This window comes from Coregonus clupeaformis, chromosome 2, assembly GCF_020615455.1.
Source record: "Coregonus clupeaformis isolate EN_2021a chromosome 2, ASM2061545v1, whole genome shotgun sequence".
NCBI classification, from domain to species: domain Eukaryota; kingdom Metazoa; phylum Chordata; class Actinopteri; order Salmoniformes; family Salmonidae; genus Coregonus; species Coregonus clupeaformis.
Window position 1 is genome coordinate 39,774,969 of NC_059193.1, and position 14,137 is coordinate 39,789,105.

Here is a 14,137-nt window from a genome sequence, read left to right on the forward strand (position 1 = left end):
TGAAAATCAATTGTTTCATCAGGGTCGTTCCACCTCAAAAAGCACAAGAAAGAGGATTTCGACATCCATCTCAGATTGTTCTGAAATCAAATCAAATCCAATTTTATTTGCCACATAACAGGTGTAGACATTACCGTGAAATGCTTACTTACAGCCCTTAACCAACAATGCAATTATTTCTTAATAAAAAAGTAAAATAAAACAACAACAAAAAGTTTAGGTAGTTGAGGTAATATATACATGTGGCTAGAGTTAAAGTGACTATGCCTAAATAATTAACAGAGTAGCAGCAGCGTAAAAAGATGGGATGGGGGTGCAAATAGTCCGGGTAGCCATGATTAGCTGTTCAGGAGTCTTAAATAGTTTCTGTTGTTAGATAAGATTACCATTCCTGCAACATTATTTTGTTGAAATATAATTTGATCTCTGAGAAATTAAGCTAATAGCAGGAAAAGCACCATCTAGTGGTCAGAACCTGGTAATATCAGGATATAGGATGGGACATAAACCTAACAGATTCAATTACAAATTTCTGAACAGTGGAAAAAAAACATCACCAAATTCACTGAGAATACATTACATAGGATGAAGAAACAATACTCAGAGCCGCAGCTCCATACTACTTGTCAGACATTGAGAACTGATACTGTATACTCATTGTTGGGTTGGGATTGACATGGGATGTGGGGGGTCCGTGGGTGGCTTTTGACCATTTATTTGGATTACCCGTGTCTTACTCATTGTTAGAAAAAAGTTTGGTCCAAATCGGATGTAAGGTACTATATTTACAGAATATTATATGAATACTATAAATTAAAATAGCCAATTTGGGTGCAATCAATTTGCTTAATTTCTCAGAGATCAAATTATATTTCAACAAAATAATTTAGCAGGAATGTTAATCTTATCTTTTTCTAACTACAGAAACGATTTCAGAACAATCTGAGATGGTGGGTGTCATGGCTTGCTGAAATTACATGGAACGACCAAACAATATTTAATTTGCATGTACTGTATTTAACGACGTTTGATCCACAAGATGTATAGACTATACTTAATGTAGAATAGACATTTGAATTTCACAGAATTCAATATCCCATTTACTACTTCAATAGGAATTCATTATGAGGAATGCTCAATTGAGCCCAACCCTGGTGTGAAACATTGTTGCATTTAAACCACTGGTTACTTTGTATGCTGAACATTTAACATTTTAGTCATTTAGTAGACACTCTTATCCAGAGCAACTTACAGTAGTGAGTGCATACATTTTTCATATTGGTCCCTCATGGGAATCGAACCAACAACGCTAGTGTTGCAAGTGCCATGCTCTACCAACTGAGCCATATGGGTCACCATGTTTGCAATGGGAAGTAATAGTTGTATTTCGATTTGGAAATGCTTAGCCTAATGGTTCTGTTTTTGTATTCTTATGATTGGAACCTACTGGCTTATTATTGTTTTGGTGATAGTGATGGCGTTAGGCTACCATAGGTTATGTAAGCAATGAGGTTGTTGTTGCTGGTAACGCTAGTGCAGGTGCTGTCTCTGTTTTTTGAGATTTGGGAGTTTGGTACAATGTTTTGGAAGATATTTTCTCACACTGAAGGCCTAGGTCCAATAGCCACGGTTCGCTATGTTACGTGTGTGCGCGTGCGCGTGCATCTACGTGCGTATGGATATGCGTGCGAGTATGCACGTGTGTGTGTACATATGTCCATCCATCTCTCACCTCACAGTGTGCGAGGAGGCCGGCACAGCCGCCCCCTGGTTGGGCTGCAGCACGTGGACCGTCTGGATCATCTGTTCTGCATGTTTACCATTGAGCTCAGGGTACAGCCCTCCATCCATATCAATAGGCTCTCTCTTCACTTGTTTTACCAATATAGGATGGTGCCCATGAGCAGGGTTTTTACCGTGACCCCCTCTGGGGCCTCCACGGCCCCCCATTCCCCGGCCGTGGTGGCTGGGGCGGTGACCCCCATAGCCAGGGCTGAGTTCGGGGCATGTGTCCTCTTCAATCACCACTAGGTCAGGAGGCATCTCTTTAAACTGGTAGACTAGCCGCTGGCCCTCCACCTTAGCCAGGATACCGCGCTGGTAGTAATACCTTAGGGAGGGAGAGAAGTGACAGTTAAGGTAAGATCATTTTGTTTGTGGCATTGAGTAAACATGAGGTAACATTACAAACAGAAAGAGACTTGAGGAACATTTTAGCACTTTTCTAAATTTACTTCAGTGGAACACTTTCGCTTGCTACCCCGATAATGGCCGTGGTTTGAATAAGGTGCCATTGGAATTGATGATTGCTTTGCTCTATTTCTTTTATAACCTGGTCCTTGATAATGTTGACCTGAGAGACGTGACTTCAAGTCCTGGTACAAAGGATGTCTGGGGTCCATAATAATATTTTGTGTGGGCTCTTTTATTTGTAGATGTCAGCCAGACTTGTCTGCCTGACACCCAGTGCCTTGCTCACTGTATTAAAACAAATTCAAAGTAGGTTTCATTGACGTTATAATACTGCCTTCAAGAGGAGAAGGGGATGGGGGTGAGTTGAGATTTTGTACGACACCACATACTGTATGTGCGGTTTGGCATCTATGTGATCTAGAAGCACTTATTCCATTTTTTACTTTTTGTAGTGCTTTTTACTGCAACAGGTGCACAGACATTTTAACATGATACCCTTTTTAACTGTGTTATGAAATGAGGGGTAGTTTAGTGTCAGGACATAGACAAACACACTACCATGCACTTCCATACTCCATCCCCAGGTGGCAGTTAGAGATAATTTCGCGAGCCAATGCTAACTAGCGTTAGAGCAATGACTGGAAGTTTATGGTTATCTGCTAGCATGCTAGTAGATACACATAGACTTTCAGTCATTGCGCTAACACTAGTTAGCATTGGCTCGCAAAACTACCTCTGACTTCCTTCATTATGGACACAAAGACATACAAATGTTATCCACGAGTTCATCTGACTTTTGGGAAGTAGATAAAGGGCCTCATTGCCAAAATCCCAAAGTATCCCATTAAGTCCACAGGTGGGAGCCGTCAGGATTATTGGCAATCTGTGACCAGAGGCCTGGGCCTGCCAGTTTTTGATGTGGTTTTGTGTTAGTTAGCCTCTTTAGTTTAGGAATGCCTCTTTGTAAGGTGTGGCAGGTAGCCTAGTGGTTAAGTGTGTTGGGCCATCAACTGAAAAATTGCTGGTTTGACTCCCCAAGCCGGAAAAAATCTATGTAAGACACATTTTGATTGAATGCATCCAGTTGTGCGATTGACTAGATTTTCCCTTGTATATATTTATTTTGAGATCACCACTTTGAACAAAAACTAATCTGCTTAAACGATCATGGGAGTCATGACTTGACCTAAGGTAAGGTGGCTGTCTCCCTGGGCACATGCATAAATACCTGGTTGCATATGCTTACTTCTCACATTTATGAACAAATCAAATCAGATTACAGACCATGTAGCTAGGCCTAAGACCCCTAGACATAACGAGTGCAGTAAAATCAGTAGGCTAGTTATTGGTTTCCTAACACTATGATGTTGGCCAACACCATGTGTGTAATAACAATCCTCTCACCTGAGTGCTCTGCCCATAGTTTCATAGTTCATGTCAGGTTTGTTCTTGTGCTTGCCCCACAGTTTGGACACAGCCTTGGAGTCCACCAGCTTAAAGATGCCCTTCTCCCTCTGCGTCCACTTGATGTACTTGGGACATGTGTTCTTGTCCTGCAACAGGGCCAGGAGGAACTCCCATAGGTAGATGGTGTTCCCTACGTAGGGGGGATAAAAGAGGAATTTGTAGTTTTAACATGTGAGCCTAATACATGTGAGCTTGGAGCTCTGCTACACCCGTCCATAATTCATTTAGCATTGCAGAGGTTTTACTTAACAAATGTAAATAGGCAGAGACGCAATTACAGCATTCCCTCCCCATAACTTAAATAAATCAATTTGTCGTTCTCGTCGTGTGTGTGTGTGTGTGTGTACCTAGGGTTGGAAAATATATATAATTGGATGGGGCTCTGGCAGTAGATTACTCATGTTTGTGAAACGGTTAGGACCAGAAGTGGTTAGAAACAGCAACCCCTCCAGCAGCCACTTGAGTCCCAGCCACCATGACAGGGTGATGTATACGTGTCCGGCTGAACCAACCCCCTCTCCCCATCCCCTCTCTGTGCTGTGCAAGGGAACACACACCCGCAATTACAGTTATTTCCCTGTGAAACACAGCACTTTGAGAGCACCTCATCAATTAGCAAGCTGAGGTCCTACCCAACTGGACTACATTGGCTGCTGGTTGATGATTGCACCACTCTACAAGCAGAAACGTGCACAGTCGCCCACAGAGTAGGCCAAGAGAGAGACCTTGATATCGATTGGCAATTTTTTCAAGAGGCGAGTCAGTTGAGACAGGGCCAGGAGAGACCTTTATTTTGATTGGCTGTTTCTTTCAAGAATCACGCTGGTTGAGAAGGTGCCAGGAGAGACCTTGATTGCGATTGCCTGTTTTTCAAGAGGTGAGCTGGTTGAGAAGAACGCTCACCTTTGCCCTCTTTGCTCTTCTTCTTGAGTGGCAGGCTGGGAGTGGTGATGGGGGAGCATGGACGCACCGCCCGCGGCTTGCGCACTAAGACGGGAACAAGGAAGGAGAATGGTTAAGTAAAAGTGGCTAAATAAAAACATTATCAGCACTGTATTATGAAACATTTGCTAATACGGCTATAAGCAAATATATTTGCCAAGGCACTCCTGTGTAACTCTTAAAAAATCTCTCCGAAACATGAGTGTAAATGGAATATTTTCATCTTGAAGTTTAAAAACAAGACTAAATGACGTTGTTTGACCACCTAATGTTTTCTAACACTGTCCCCTACAGTCCAGGAGGACCCCCTGCAGTACCTTTACTTTTCCTCTGTGGTTTGGACACGCTCTTCTGAGGGATCTCGTCCATGGAGGATGTTTCCTCGTCCAGCGATACATCCATGCAGCCACTGGGCTCCGGCCGCAGAGGGATGTATGTGTAGTCAGACTCCAACATGGTCCCATAGGTGTGAACTACAACAATAGAAAAAAGTAGTACACTCAATATTACTCCCAGTTATGTAATGTTATGAGACTGTGAACTAAAGCAACAGCCAGAGATAATTATGTGAGTTAGTGAAAATACTACAAATTGCCTCCATCAAAAACTTGTAAGTTTTAACAATATGTTTTGAAAGTGGTAAATGCCCTGAGGTAGAAATTGGATTCAGTTAACAAACAAGTGGTACCAAAATATAAAAAAATAGTCCTTCCCCTAACCCCCCTCCTAGCAAGTAGCAACAACAAAACAACATAAATCGTACTCATGCGCTTCTCGTCCAGGATATTGTTTGGTGACTCCATATTGAGAAGGGCTGCCGCAGCCTCGTTGGTCTCCATGCTGTCATCTGTGCCTGACATCGTCGTTTCTATTGGTCAATCAGACAGGGATTAACATCAGAACATGAAAAAGACAGATTTAGAGACAAACGTGAAAGGATGTTACAATCACTAAGGGTGAATTCTAGGTCATTTAAGTAATACCAGGCCCTGTCCGGAAACAACCCCTAGCCCCTATCCCCTAGGCATGCATGCATGTGTAAAGTATCATCTCCTCCTCCTCACCTGAGAGGCCCACGTCTCCAACCATAATAGGCTCCTCCACCACGTGTAGAGTGGTGTCCACCATGATGCCGTTGGCCACCTCGTCCGACTCCATGCCTGAGTAGACCTGCATCAGGTCAGCGGCGGGCACCTGCTCTACAATGACAGCTGGAAACACGGACGGGTCATCCAGCTGGACACACAGAGAGACCAACAGAAGACACCGACAGAGACCACAGACGTTAGATCACAGAATTACATGTCTATGTCTATTGCTTCATTTTGATCTTATGGGCAATTCCATGATAACAATATTATGTTGAGACTGATTTTTCAATTTAAAATGTATGGCAAACAAAAACCATTGATTTCAAAGTTTAACAAACCATACAGCTCTATGCACAGTTGTGTCAAGTTGGCTGGATGTCCTTTGGGTGGTGGACCATTCTTGATACACACGGGAAACTGTTGAGCGTGAAAAACCCAGCAGCGTTGCAGTTCTTGACACATTCAAACTGGTGCGCCTGGCACATACTACCATACCCCATTCAAAGGCACTTAAATATTTTGTCTTGCCCATTCACCCTCAATGGCACACATACACAATCCATGTCTCAACTGTCTCAAAGCTTAGAAATCCTTTTTTAACTAGTCTCCCCCCATTCATCTGTGGATTTAACAGGTGACATCAATAAGGGGTCAAAGCTTTCAACTGGATTCACCTGGTCAGTCTATGTCATGGAAAGAGTAGGTGTTCCTAATGTTTTGTACACTCAGTGTGCAACAGAGGGAGAGCTCATTTCAACAGTGCTTCAGTGGCCCACTGGGACATTCTTATTGCTGGGAATTCCAGACACGCCCCCTCATTTCCAGCACAACATTTCCCAACACGGGAAGAGCTGAGGACATTCTCAGCTAAGGAAATTGCCAGAGCTCTGGCCAAACCGTATGACACCCGTTCCAACTGTTGATATGGAAACCAAGCACCCCTGGCAACACTTTCATCACTGACCGCGTCCACCAGTGTTACCCCTAGCTTATTTTCCAGACGGGTTGCAAACAAACATCCAGGGTCTATTTAAATATAAACATTTTTGGCAACAGACCTATAGGTGGGGGTTCCCACTTGGCCCTATATAATGGTAGGGGAAACACTTTCTACAGTAGGCCTACCAATGTGACATGGCAGTTTGTTTCCCAGACAGAACATGTGGGCAACAAGCTTCTCTCATCTCAGATTCTGTGACTCAGGGGTCCTTGTGGAGTAAAGACACCGTTTTTATTTTCGGTCAGCACACTGTTATTTTCCTGGCTTCAACAGCACCACAACAGGAGGCTATGTGGATGGCACCTCTTTCCGTTAGTTTTTTCCCATAACATGCCCAAAAGGCTCCAGTTCCAACTCCAGAAGGACATGGAGCAGGCAGGACACCTAGCTTGCAGGTCCTTTACGTTAGGTTAAGCTATTCTAAATATCAAACAACCAAAAATGGTCTAATGAAAAATGTTGCAAAGTATTTTGGCCTGTTTACACTGCCTGCACTCTCATAGCCAGAGAGACAAAAATGAATTCAGTGTCAGTTTCTGAAAACTACCAGGAGATGGAGCCAGACTACAGCTCTTTGCCTGATTATCATCTATGTGCTGCTTTGTACTACCCCACAAACAAGACACAGACAACCGCACTACGTAAAATCATTCAAACTCTAGGAGTCATTACCAAACGATTACACTATGTAAACATAGCTAAGAGTTCATTTACATTTACATTTTAGTCATTTAGCAGACGCTCTTATCCAGAGCGAATTACAGTTAGCGCATACATTATTTTATCGAACCCACAACCCTGGCGTTGCAAACGCCATGCTCTACCAACTGAGCTACATCCCCTGCCGGCCATTCCCTCCCCTACCCTGGGCGACGCTGGGCCAATTGTGCGCCGCCCCATGGGTCTCCCGGTCGCGGCCGGCTACGACAGAGCCTGGATTCGAACCAGGATCTCTAGTTCAGGAACTGTTCTATTAACTTCACAAACAATATCTTAGTTTTCAGAACACTGTCCATCCAACATGCTGCTTTTTCATGATGTCAGTACTAATGGTCAACAGTGGGCCACGAGACCATTTGGGACCACCACTTGGGAAATATAGAGATAAAGAATGCAGTTTGTTGTGTCCTTTGACTGTAAAAGCTGAAATGTCATTGACACAACAGCATGCTGTCTATTGTTCTCAGACTAGTAGCTAGACACAATACCAGATATCTCAGTCAGTATGGAGTCCCGTCTCGCCCTCCTTGTCCGGGTTCACTGATGCCTGCGACCTTGTGTGTGTGTGTGTGTGTGTGCGTGTGCGTGCGCATGTGTTTGTGCCCAGACATAAAGAGAGCACCAGTGAGTCTGCTGAGTTCACTCGTCTGTGCATTAACACCACACTGTCTCCCCTCCCTAGCAGAACCAGACCAGACGAACTGAAACCCACACAGATTCTGCTGACGGGGCAGAAGACGTCTGTGTCTGTCTGCTGTTGTTGTCTTGACATAATGGGGGTCAGTTTCAACAAAGCACCTGGGGGCTTTGTCACAAAGCAGAACCAACTGCTACTACTGGGCAGAGACGTCATTTCTAGCATTGATTTATATTTGGTTGTCAACTAACATGAATTCAACATGAAATCAACGAAACAGTTCAACATGTCATTGGATTTAGGTTTTAAAAAATACTAAATTCCCTTACATTGATGACTTTTTGCAAATCAAATCAGTTTTCCACGTTGATTCAGCGTAATCACATTGAATTTTGTTTAAATGACGTGGAAACATCGCTGATTCAACCAGTTTTTGCCCAGTGGGTAGCCAGCTAGCTACCTTTCCTACATATTAGCCAAGAGACACTCAACTATCTCAACAAGACAATTAAAGGTGTAAAACAGAGTATTCTATTTAGTACGAAATACACAAGGGCCATAATGGCTGCATCTTCCTCGTAGCCCCGTGGCACTCACTTCTGTCATCATGAAGTGCTTTGAGAGACTAGTCAAGGATCATATCACCTCTACCTTACCTGCCACCCTAGACCCACTTCAATTTGCTTACCGCCCCAATAGATTCACAGACGATGCAATCGGCATCACACTGCACACTACCCTATCCCATCTGCACAAGAGGAATACCTATGTAAGAATGCTGTTCATTGACTATAGCTCAGCATTCAACACCATTGTACCCTCCAAGCTCATCATTAAGCTCAAGGCCCTGGGTCTGAACCCCGCCCTGTGCAACTGGGTCCTGGACTTTCTGATGGGCCACCCCCCAGGTGGTGAAGGTAGGAAACAACACCTTCACTTCGCTGATCCTCAACACTGGGGCCCCAAAAGGGTGCGTGCTCAGTCCCCTCCTGTACTCCCTGTTCACCCATGACTGTGTGGGCATGCACACCTCCAACTCAATCATCAAGTTTGCAGACGACACAACAGTAGTAGCCTTGATTACCAACAATGACGAGACAGCCTACTGGGAGGACGTGAGGGCTCTGGGAGTGTGGTGCCAGCAAATAATAACCTCTCACTCAACATCAACAAAACAAAACAAAGGAGATGATCGTGGACTTCAGGAAACAGCAGAGGGAACACCCCACTATCCACATCGACGGGACCGCAGTGGAGAAGGTGGAAAGCTTCAAGTTCCTCGGCGTACACATCACTGACAAACTGAAATGTTCCACTCACACAGACAGTGTGGTGAAGAAGGCGCAACAGCACGTCTTCAACCTCAGGAGGCTGAAGAAATGTGGCTTGGCACCTAAAACCCTCACAAACTTTTACAGATGTACAATTCAGAGCATCCTGTCGGGCTGTATCACTGCCTGGTACAGCAACTGCACCGCCCATAACCGCAGGGCTCTCCAGAGGGTGGTGCGGTCTGCCCAACGCATCACCGGGGGCAAACTACCAGCCCTCCAGGACACCTACAGCACCCGATGTCACAGGAAGGCCAAAAAGATCATCAAGGACAACAACAATCCGAGCCACTGCCTGTTCACCCCACTATCATCCAGAAGGCGAGGTCAGTACAGGTGCATCAAAGCTGAGACCGGGAGACTGAAAAACAGCTTCTATCTCAAGGCCATCAGACTGTTAAATAGCCATCACTAGCACATTAGAGGCTGCTGCCTATATACATAGATTAGAAATCACTGGCCACTTTAATAAATGGAACACTAGTCACTTGAATAATGTTTACATATCTTGCATTACTCATCTCATATGTATATACTGTATTCTATACTATTCTACTGTATCTTAGTCTATGCCGCTCTGACTTTGCTTGTCCATATATTTATTTATATATTCTTAATTCCATTGCTTTACTTAGATTTGTGTGTATTGGGTATATGTTGTTAAATTGTTAGATATTACTTGTTAGATATTACTGCACTGTCGGAGCTAGAAACACAAGCATTTCGCTACACCCGCAATAACATCTGCTAAACACGTGTATGTGACCAATAAAATGTGATTTGATTTGTTGCTCTCAACAGTGTTTCTAATAGGGAAACCAGATATAACGATCACTGGAGTATTTGCATCTCTGAGTTCCCAGTTTCGGCTATGAAAGCAAGCCCCTGTGTGTGAGGTTCCCCTATAATCAACCCAGTTCTGCTTTACCTGCCCATGTCGCCATTTCTAGCCCCACCTATATACTTTTAACATCCCCTAATGGGACTGATAGAGAAAGTGAATGGTAAACATTACATAGTCACAGGGGTGTCATGCACCCATTATTTTAGATGGGGCACGGAGTACATGAGGATGGAGGTAGGGTGGCAGTTGAAGTTGAAGAATTTTGTATTTTTCAAACACCTGAATCATTTTTTTCCTGCAATCAAGAGCCATGATCATTATGCCTAATTCTATGTAAAAATATATATTCAGAAAGTATTCAAACCCCTTGACTTTTTCCACGTTTTGTTGTTACAGCCTGAATTTAAAATGGATTACATTTAGATGTTGTGTCACTTGCCTACACACACAATACCCCAAAGTGGAATTATGTTTTTAGACATTGTTACATATTAATAACAAACACAAAGCTGAAATGTCTTGAGTCAATAAGTATTCAACCCCTTTTTTATGGCAAGCGTAAATAAGTTCAGGAGTAACAATGTGCTTAACAAGTCACATAATACATTGCATTGACTCACTCTGTGTGCAATAATAGTGTTTAACATGATTTTTGAATGACTACCTCATCTCTGTCCCTCAGTTCCTCAGTCCGTCAGCCGAGCAGTGATTTTCAAACACAGATTCAACCACAAAGACCAGGCAGGTTTTCCAAAGAAGGGGAAACTATTGGTCGATAGGTAGAAATGTAAAGAAAGCGGTCATTGAATATCCCTTTGAGCATGGTGGAGTAATTCAGTGGAGGCTGCTGAGGGGAGGCCGGTTCATAATAATGGCTGGAACGGAGCGAATGGAATGGCATCAAACCATGTGTTTGATGTAGTTGATACCATTCCACTAATTCCGCTCCAGCCATTACCCACGAGCCTGTCCTCCCCAATTAAGGTGCAACCAACCTCCTGTGGTGGAGTTATTAATGACACTTTGGATGGTGTTGCCAGAAAGGAAGGAAACCGGTCAGGGATTTCACCATGAGGCCAATGGTGACTTTAAAACAATTACAGAGTTTAATGGCTATGATAGGAGAAAACTGAGGATGGATCAACAACATTGTAGTTACTCCACAATACTAACCTAATTGACAGAGTGAAAAGAAGGAAGCCTTCACGGAATACAAATATTCCAAAACATGCATCCTGTTTGCAACAAGGCACTAAAGTAATACTGCTAAAAATGTGGTAAAGCGATTCACATTTTGTCCTGAATACAAAGTGTTATGTTTGGGGCAAATCCAGAAGGGATCAAGAAGGAATCAATAGGCTACATAGCATGATCAAATTAATTTACAAACTTACCTCCTGCCCATCACTGGCAGCTAAAATCAAATAAAACGCTGTGGGTGTCACTCTACACTCTCTCTCCTCCTCCACTGACAATATATCTAGCTTCCTGCCTAGGGATCTCTTTGCTCCATGCACCTTGGAAGGAACCACTTACTAGGGAGAATGAGGTGGGGGGATGGTCCAGTCAGTGTGCCCCCAAAGCAAAATTCCGCTGACATATATTTTTATAAATAATTATGATAAAACTTTTTGTAATTAAGTTAACATCTGAAAAATTCAAAAACAGGACAAATCTGAGGGGGCATGACACCACTGCATAGCCACACCACAGATAACAACTGAAATACTTAAAAGGGGGTGCTTTTGACAGACTGATCTTTATGGAGTGCTGTAAAAACAATGTGAGTGGGTGTAAATGAGTGTATAACCACAACAGGCTTCAATAGAACTCTATAATAGCAGCTTTCAGACACTAAACTGAGCTAACCCTAATTCTGAAGTCATTACACCATGGCCCTGACTCAGGGAGCTACTTATTGACTGTAAAATCCAATATAAGAAGGCTAATCATCACAGTCCAGCAGGCTAGGCTAGCTGTGGCTTTCTTTGATTCCAACAGCCCCCATACAGAAATATAAACACTTCAGACTAGCTAGCTCCAGCGAAAACAAAATGGTCCCCTTCGTTAGCATTAGCGCTAAATGTGAATACGTTATCCCAGTGCTATTTTAAGATATTCTTTCCAGCTACCACGTGAACAGACGATGTAATCCTCAGGTAATTGACTGAGTGGGCACAGGGAGGAACCGAGAGGAGGCTTGTGTTATTTCCAAACAATGGTAGGCTTTTCAGTGGAATTAGCGTGTCACCTCACAAACAGCCACCCACAACAGGTCTGTCTGGTTAGGCCTGAACCAGTGCTATTCAGGCGAGAGGATCCAGTGACGACTCGTCCCTCCACATCTACACACACAGAGTAACCTTTGTGCCGTAAATTGACAGGTCCTGGCAAAGCCCCACCCTCTCCTCCCACGCATACTAATAGAGTCCCCACTCCTGGGCCCGGTTTCCCAATGGTTCTAACGATGAACTTAGTCTTAAGATGCTTTTGGGAAACCGGGCCCTGTCTCTCACACTTTCCGTCTCTGTCCTGCCAACAGCCCAAACTCCATTTCCCAGCCATCCCTTCCTCCTCTACACCTTCTCTCCATCTCTCCATCATGTCAACAATACAGTAAAGCCTCTGACCCGCTGACTTGCTGACTTCCCTGTTCAAATCCCTCTGACCATGTTGCTAATCAAAAGTTACATTTCTAAGTAATTTTTGGTTTAAATAATCTTTGTTTCGCTAATCCTTTCAGTATTTGTCTCAATATTATCTGTAAAAATTCACTGGGAAAATGTCTTGCTTAAAGCTGGAATCCTTAATGGTGAAACAGCACCATCCGTTTGCGATATTACAACAACAAAGTAGTTACTGCAAACAATGAACAAACAATGTTTTTTCCCCTCGGACATCATTGCATGCGCGATAGAAGAGCACAATATGTACTGCAAATTTTTTTCACCATGCTCCTCAGCGCGGCAAAAAAAACAATAACAATGGTGGTGGGGCAGCAAAGGGTGCTGTTTCCCCCTACTGCAGATTCCAGCTTTAACTTTTCTATATTGGTGGTGGTACATCATGATAACACTACTGTTATTGACTACTGCTAAATTCCAATGTAATGACAGGTACCTGATTGATCTCATCCATTCCATTGCTGGCAAACTCAAACACTAGCTCATTGGGCTGCACCACGGTCGCCATGGCGATGGAGGTCCGAGGGTAGAACGCAGACGGACAGACGGGTAGGGTGATTTCCTACCCCTCCAGGGACAGTCCAATCACAGAAAACCCACCAGACTGAACCAAAGGTTCAAAGGTCAATGTCACTGCTGAATAGTCACTGTGGGTCACAACAAAATGGCTTCCCTTCTTGAGAATCTCCAGTGGCCTCTTCACACCTGTTTATTTTATTTTCTCTGTGGTTGCCTGTTAGGGTGTGGAGCAAAGTGCGACTGAGAGACCCAGGAATCAGAGAAGAGCCGCGCTGAGCCTGGATGGAGGCAGCCTCTTCCTGGGGCCTGCTGCGTCTGGAGCATCTACACCTGCCTGAGAGAGAGGGGAGAGAGAGGAACATGTCAGTGTGTGTGTAAGACTAGTTGTGCCTGACTGGGGTTCAAAGTCGAGCCCGGGTCTCCTGTGCACCACAAAACTGTGTTGCCTGATGAACTAAGCCTCTGGGAGAAATTTGTGAGAGGGTCCACACTCAGAGTATGTGAGTAGTGTTTATGTGTCTGAGGCGTAAGAAGTAAGAAAATATCCCAGCCAGCACAGTCCAGTTCGGGTCGGCACGAAAGTGTGAGAAGGGTATAGGAGACAACCATGGGCCTGACTATCTGCTTGCTCCCATGAAAAGACTGCTGGTTCCAGTGGAGAACTCAGATCACTGCATCATTCTTGGCTCAGAGGGCCCTAACCGCCTGC

The 14,137-nt window shown here is 44.0% G+C and overlaps 1 protein-coding gene across 1 annotated transcript in view; it reads right to left on the reverse strand.

The window, feature by feature from the left end:
* LOC121535032 (ETS-related transcription factor Elf-1-like) overlaps positions 1–14,137 on the reverse strand; it is a 60,999-nt gene that overhangs the window by 9,441 nt on the left and 37,421 nt on the right. The window contains exons 2-8 of the mRNA XM_041841712.2: positions 13,346–13,762; positions 5,667–5,838; positions 5,366–5,470; positions 4,920–5,075; positions 4,564–4,647; positions 3,598–3,790; positions 1,733–2,110 (exon numbers count right to left, since the gene is read on the reverse strand). Of these exons, the coding sequence (XP_041697646.1) occupies positions 1,733–2,110; positions 3,598–3,790; positions 4,564–4,647; positions 4,920–5,075; positions 5,366–5,470; positions 5,667–5,838; positions 13,346–13,417 (1,160 nt within the window). The 5' untranslated portion in view covers positions 13,418–13,762. The remainder of the gene's footprint in view (positions 1–1,732; positions 2,111–3,597; positions 3,791–4,563; positions 4,648–4,919; positions 5,076–5,365; positions 5,471–5,666; positions 5,839–13,345; positions 13,763–14,137) is intronic.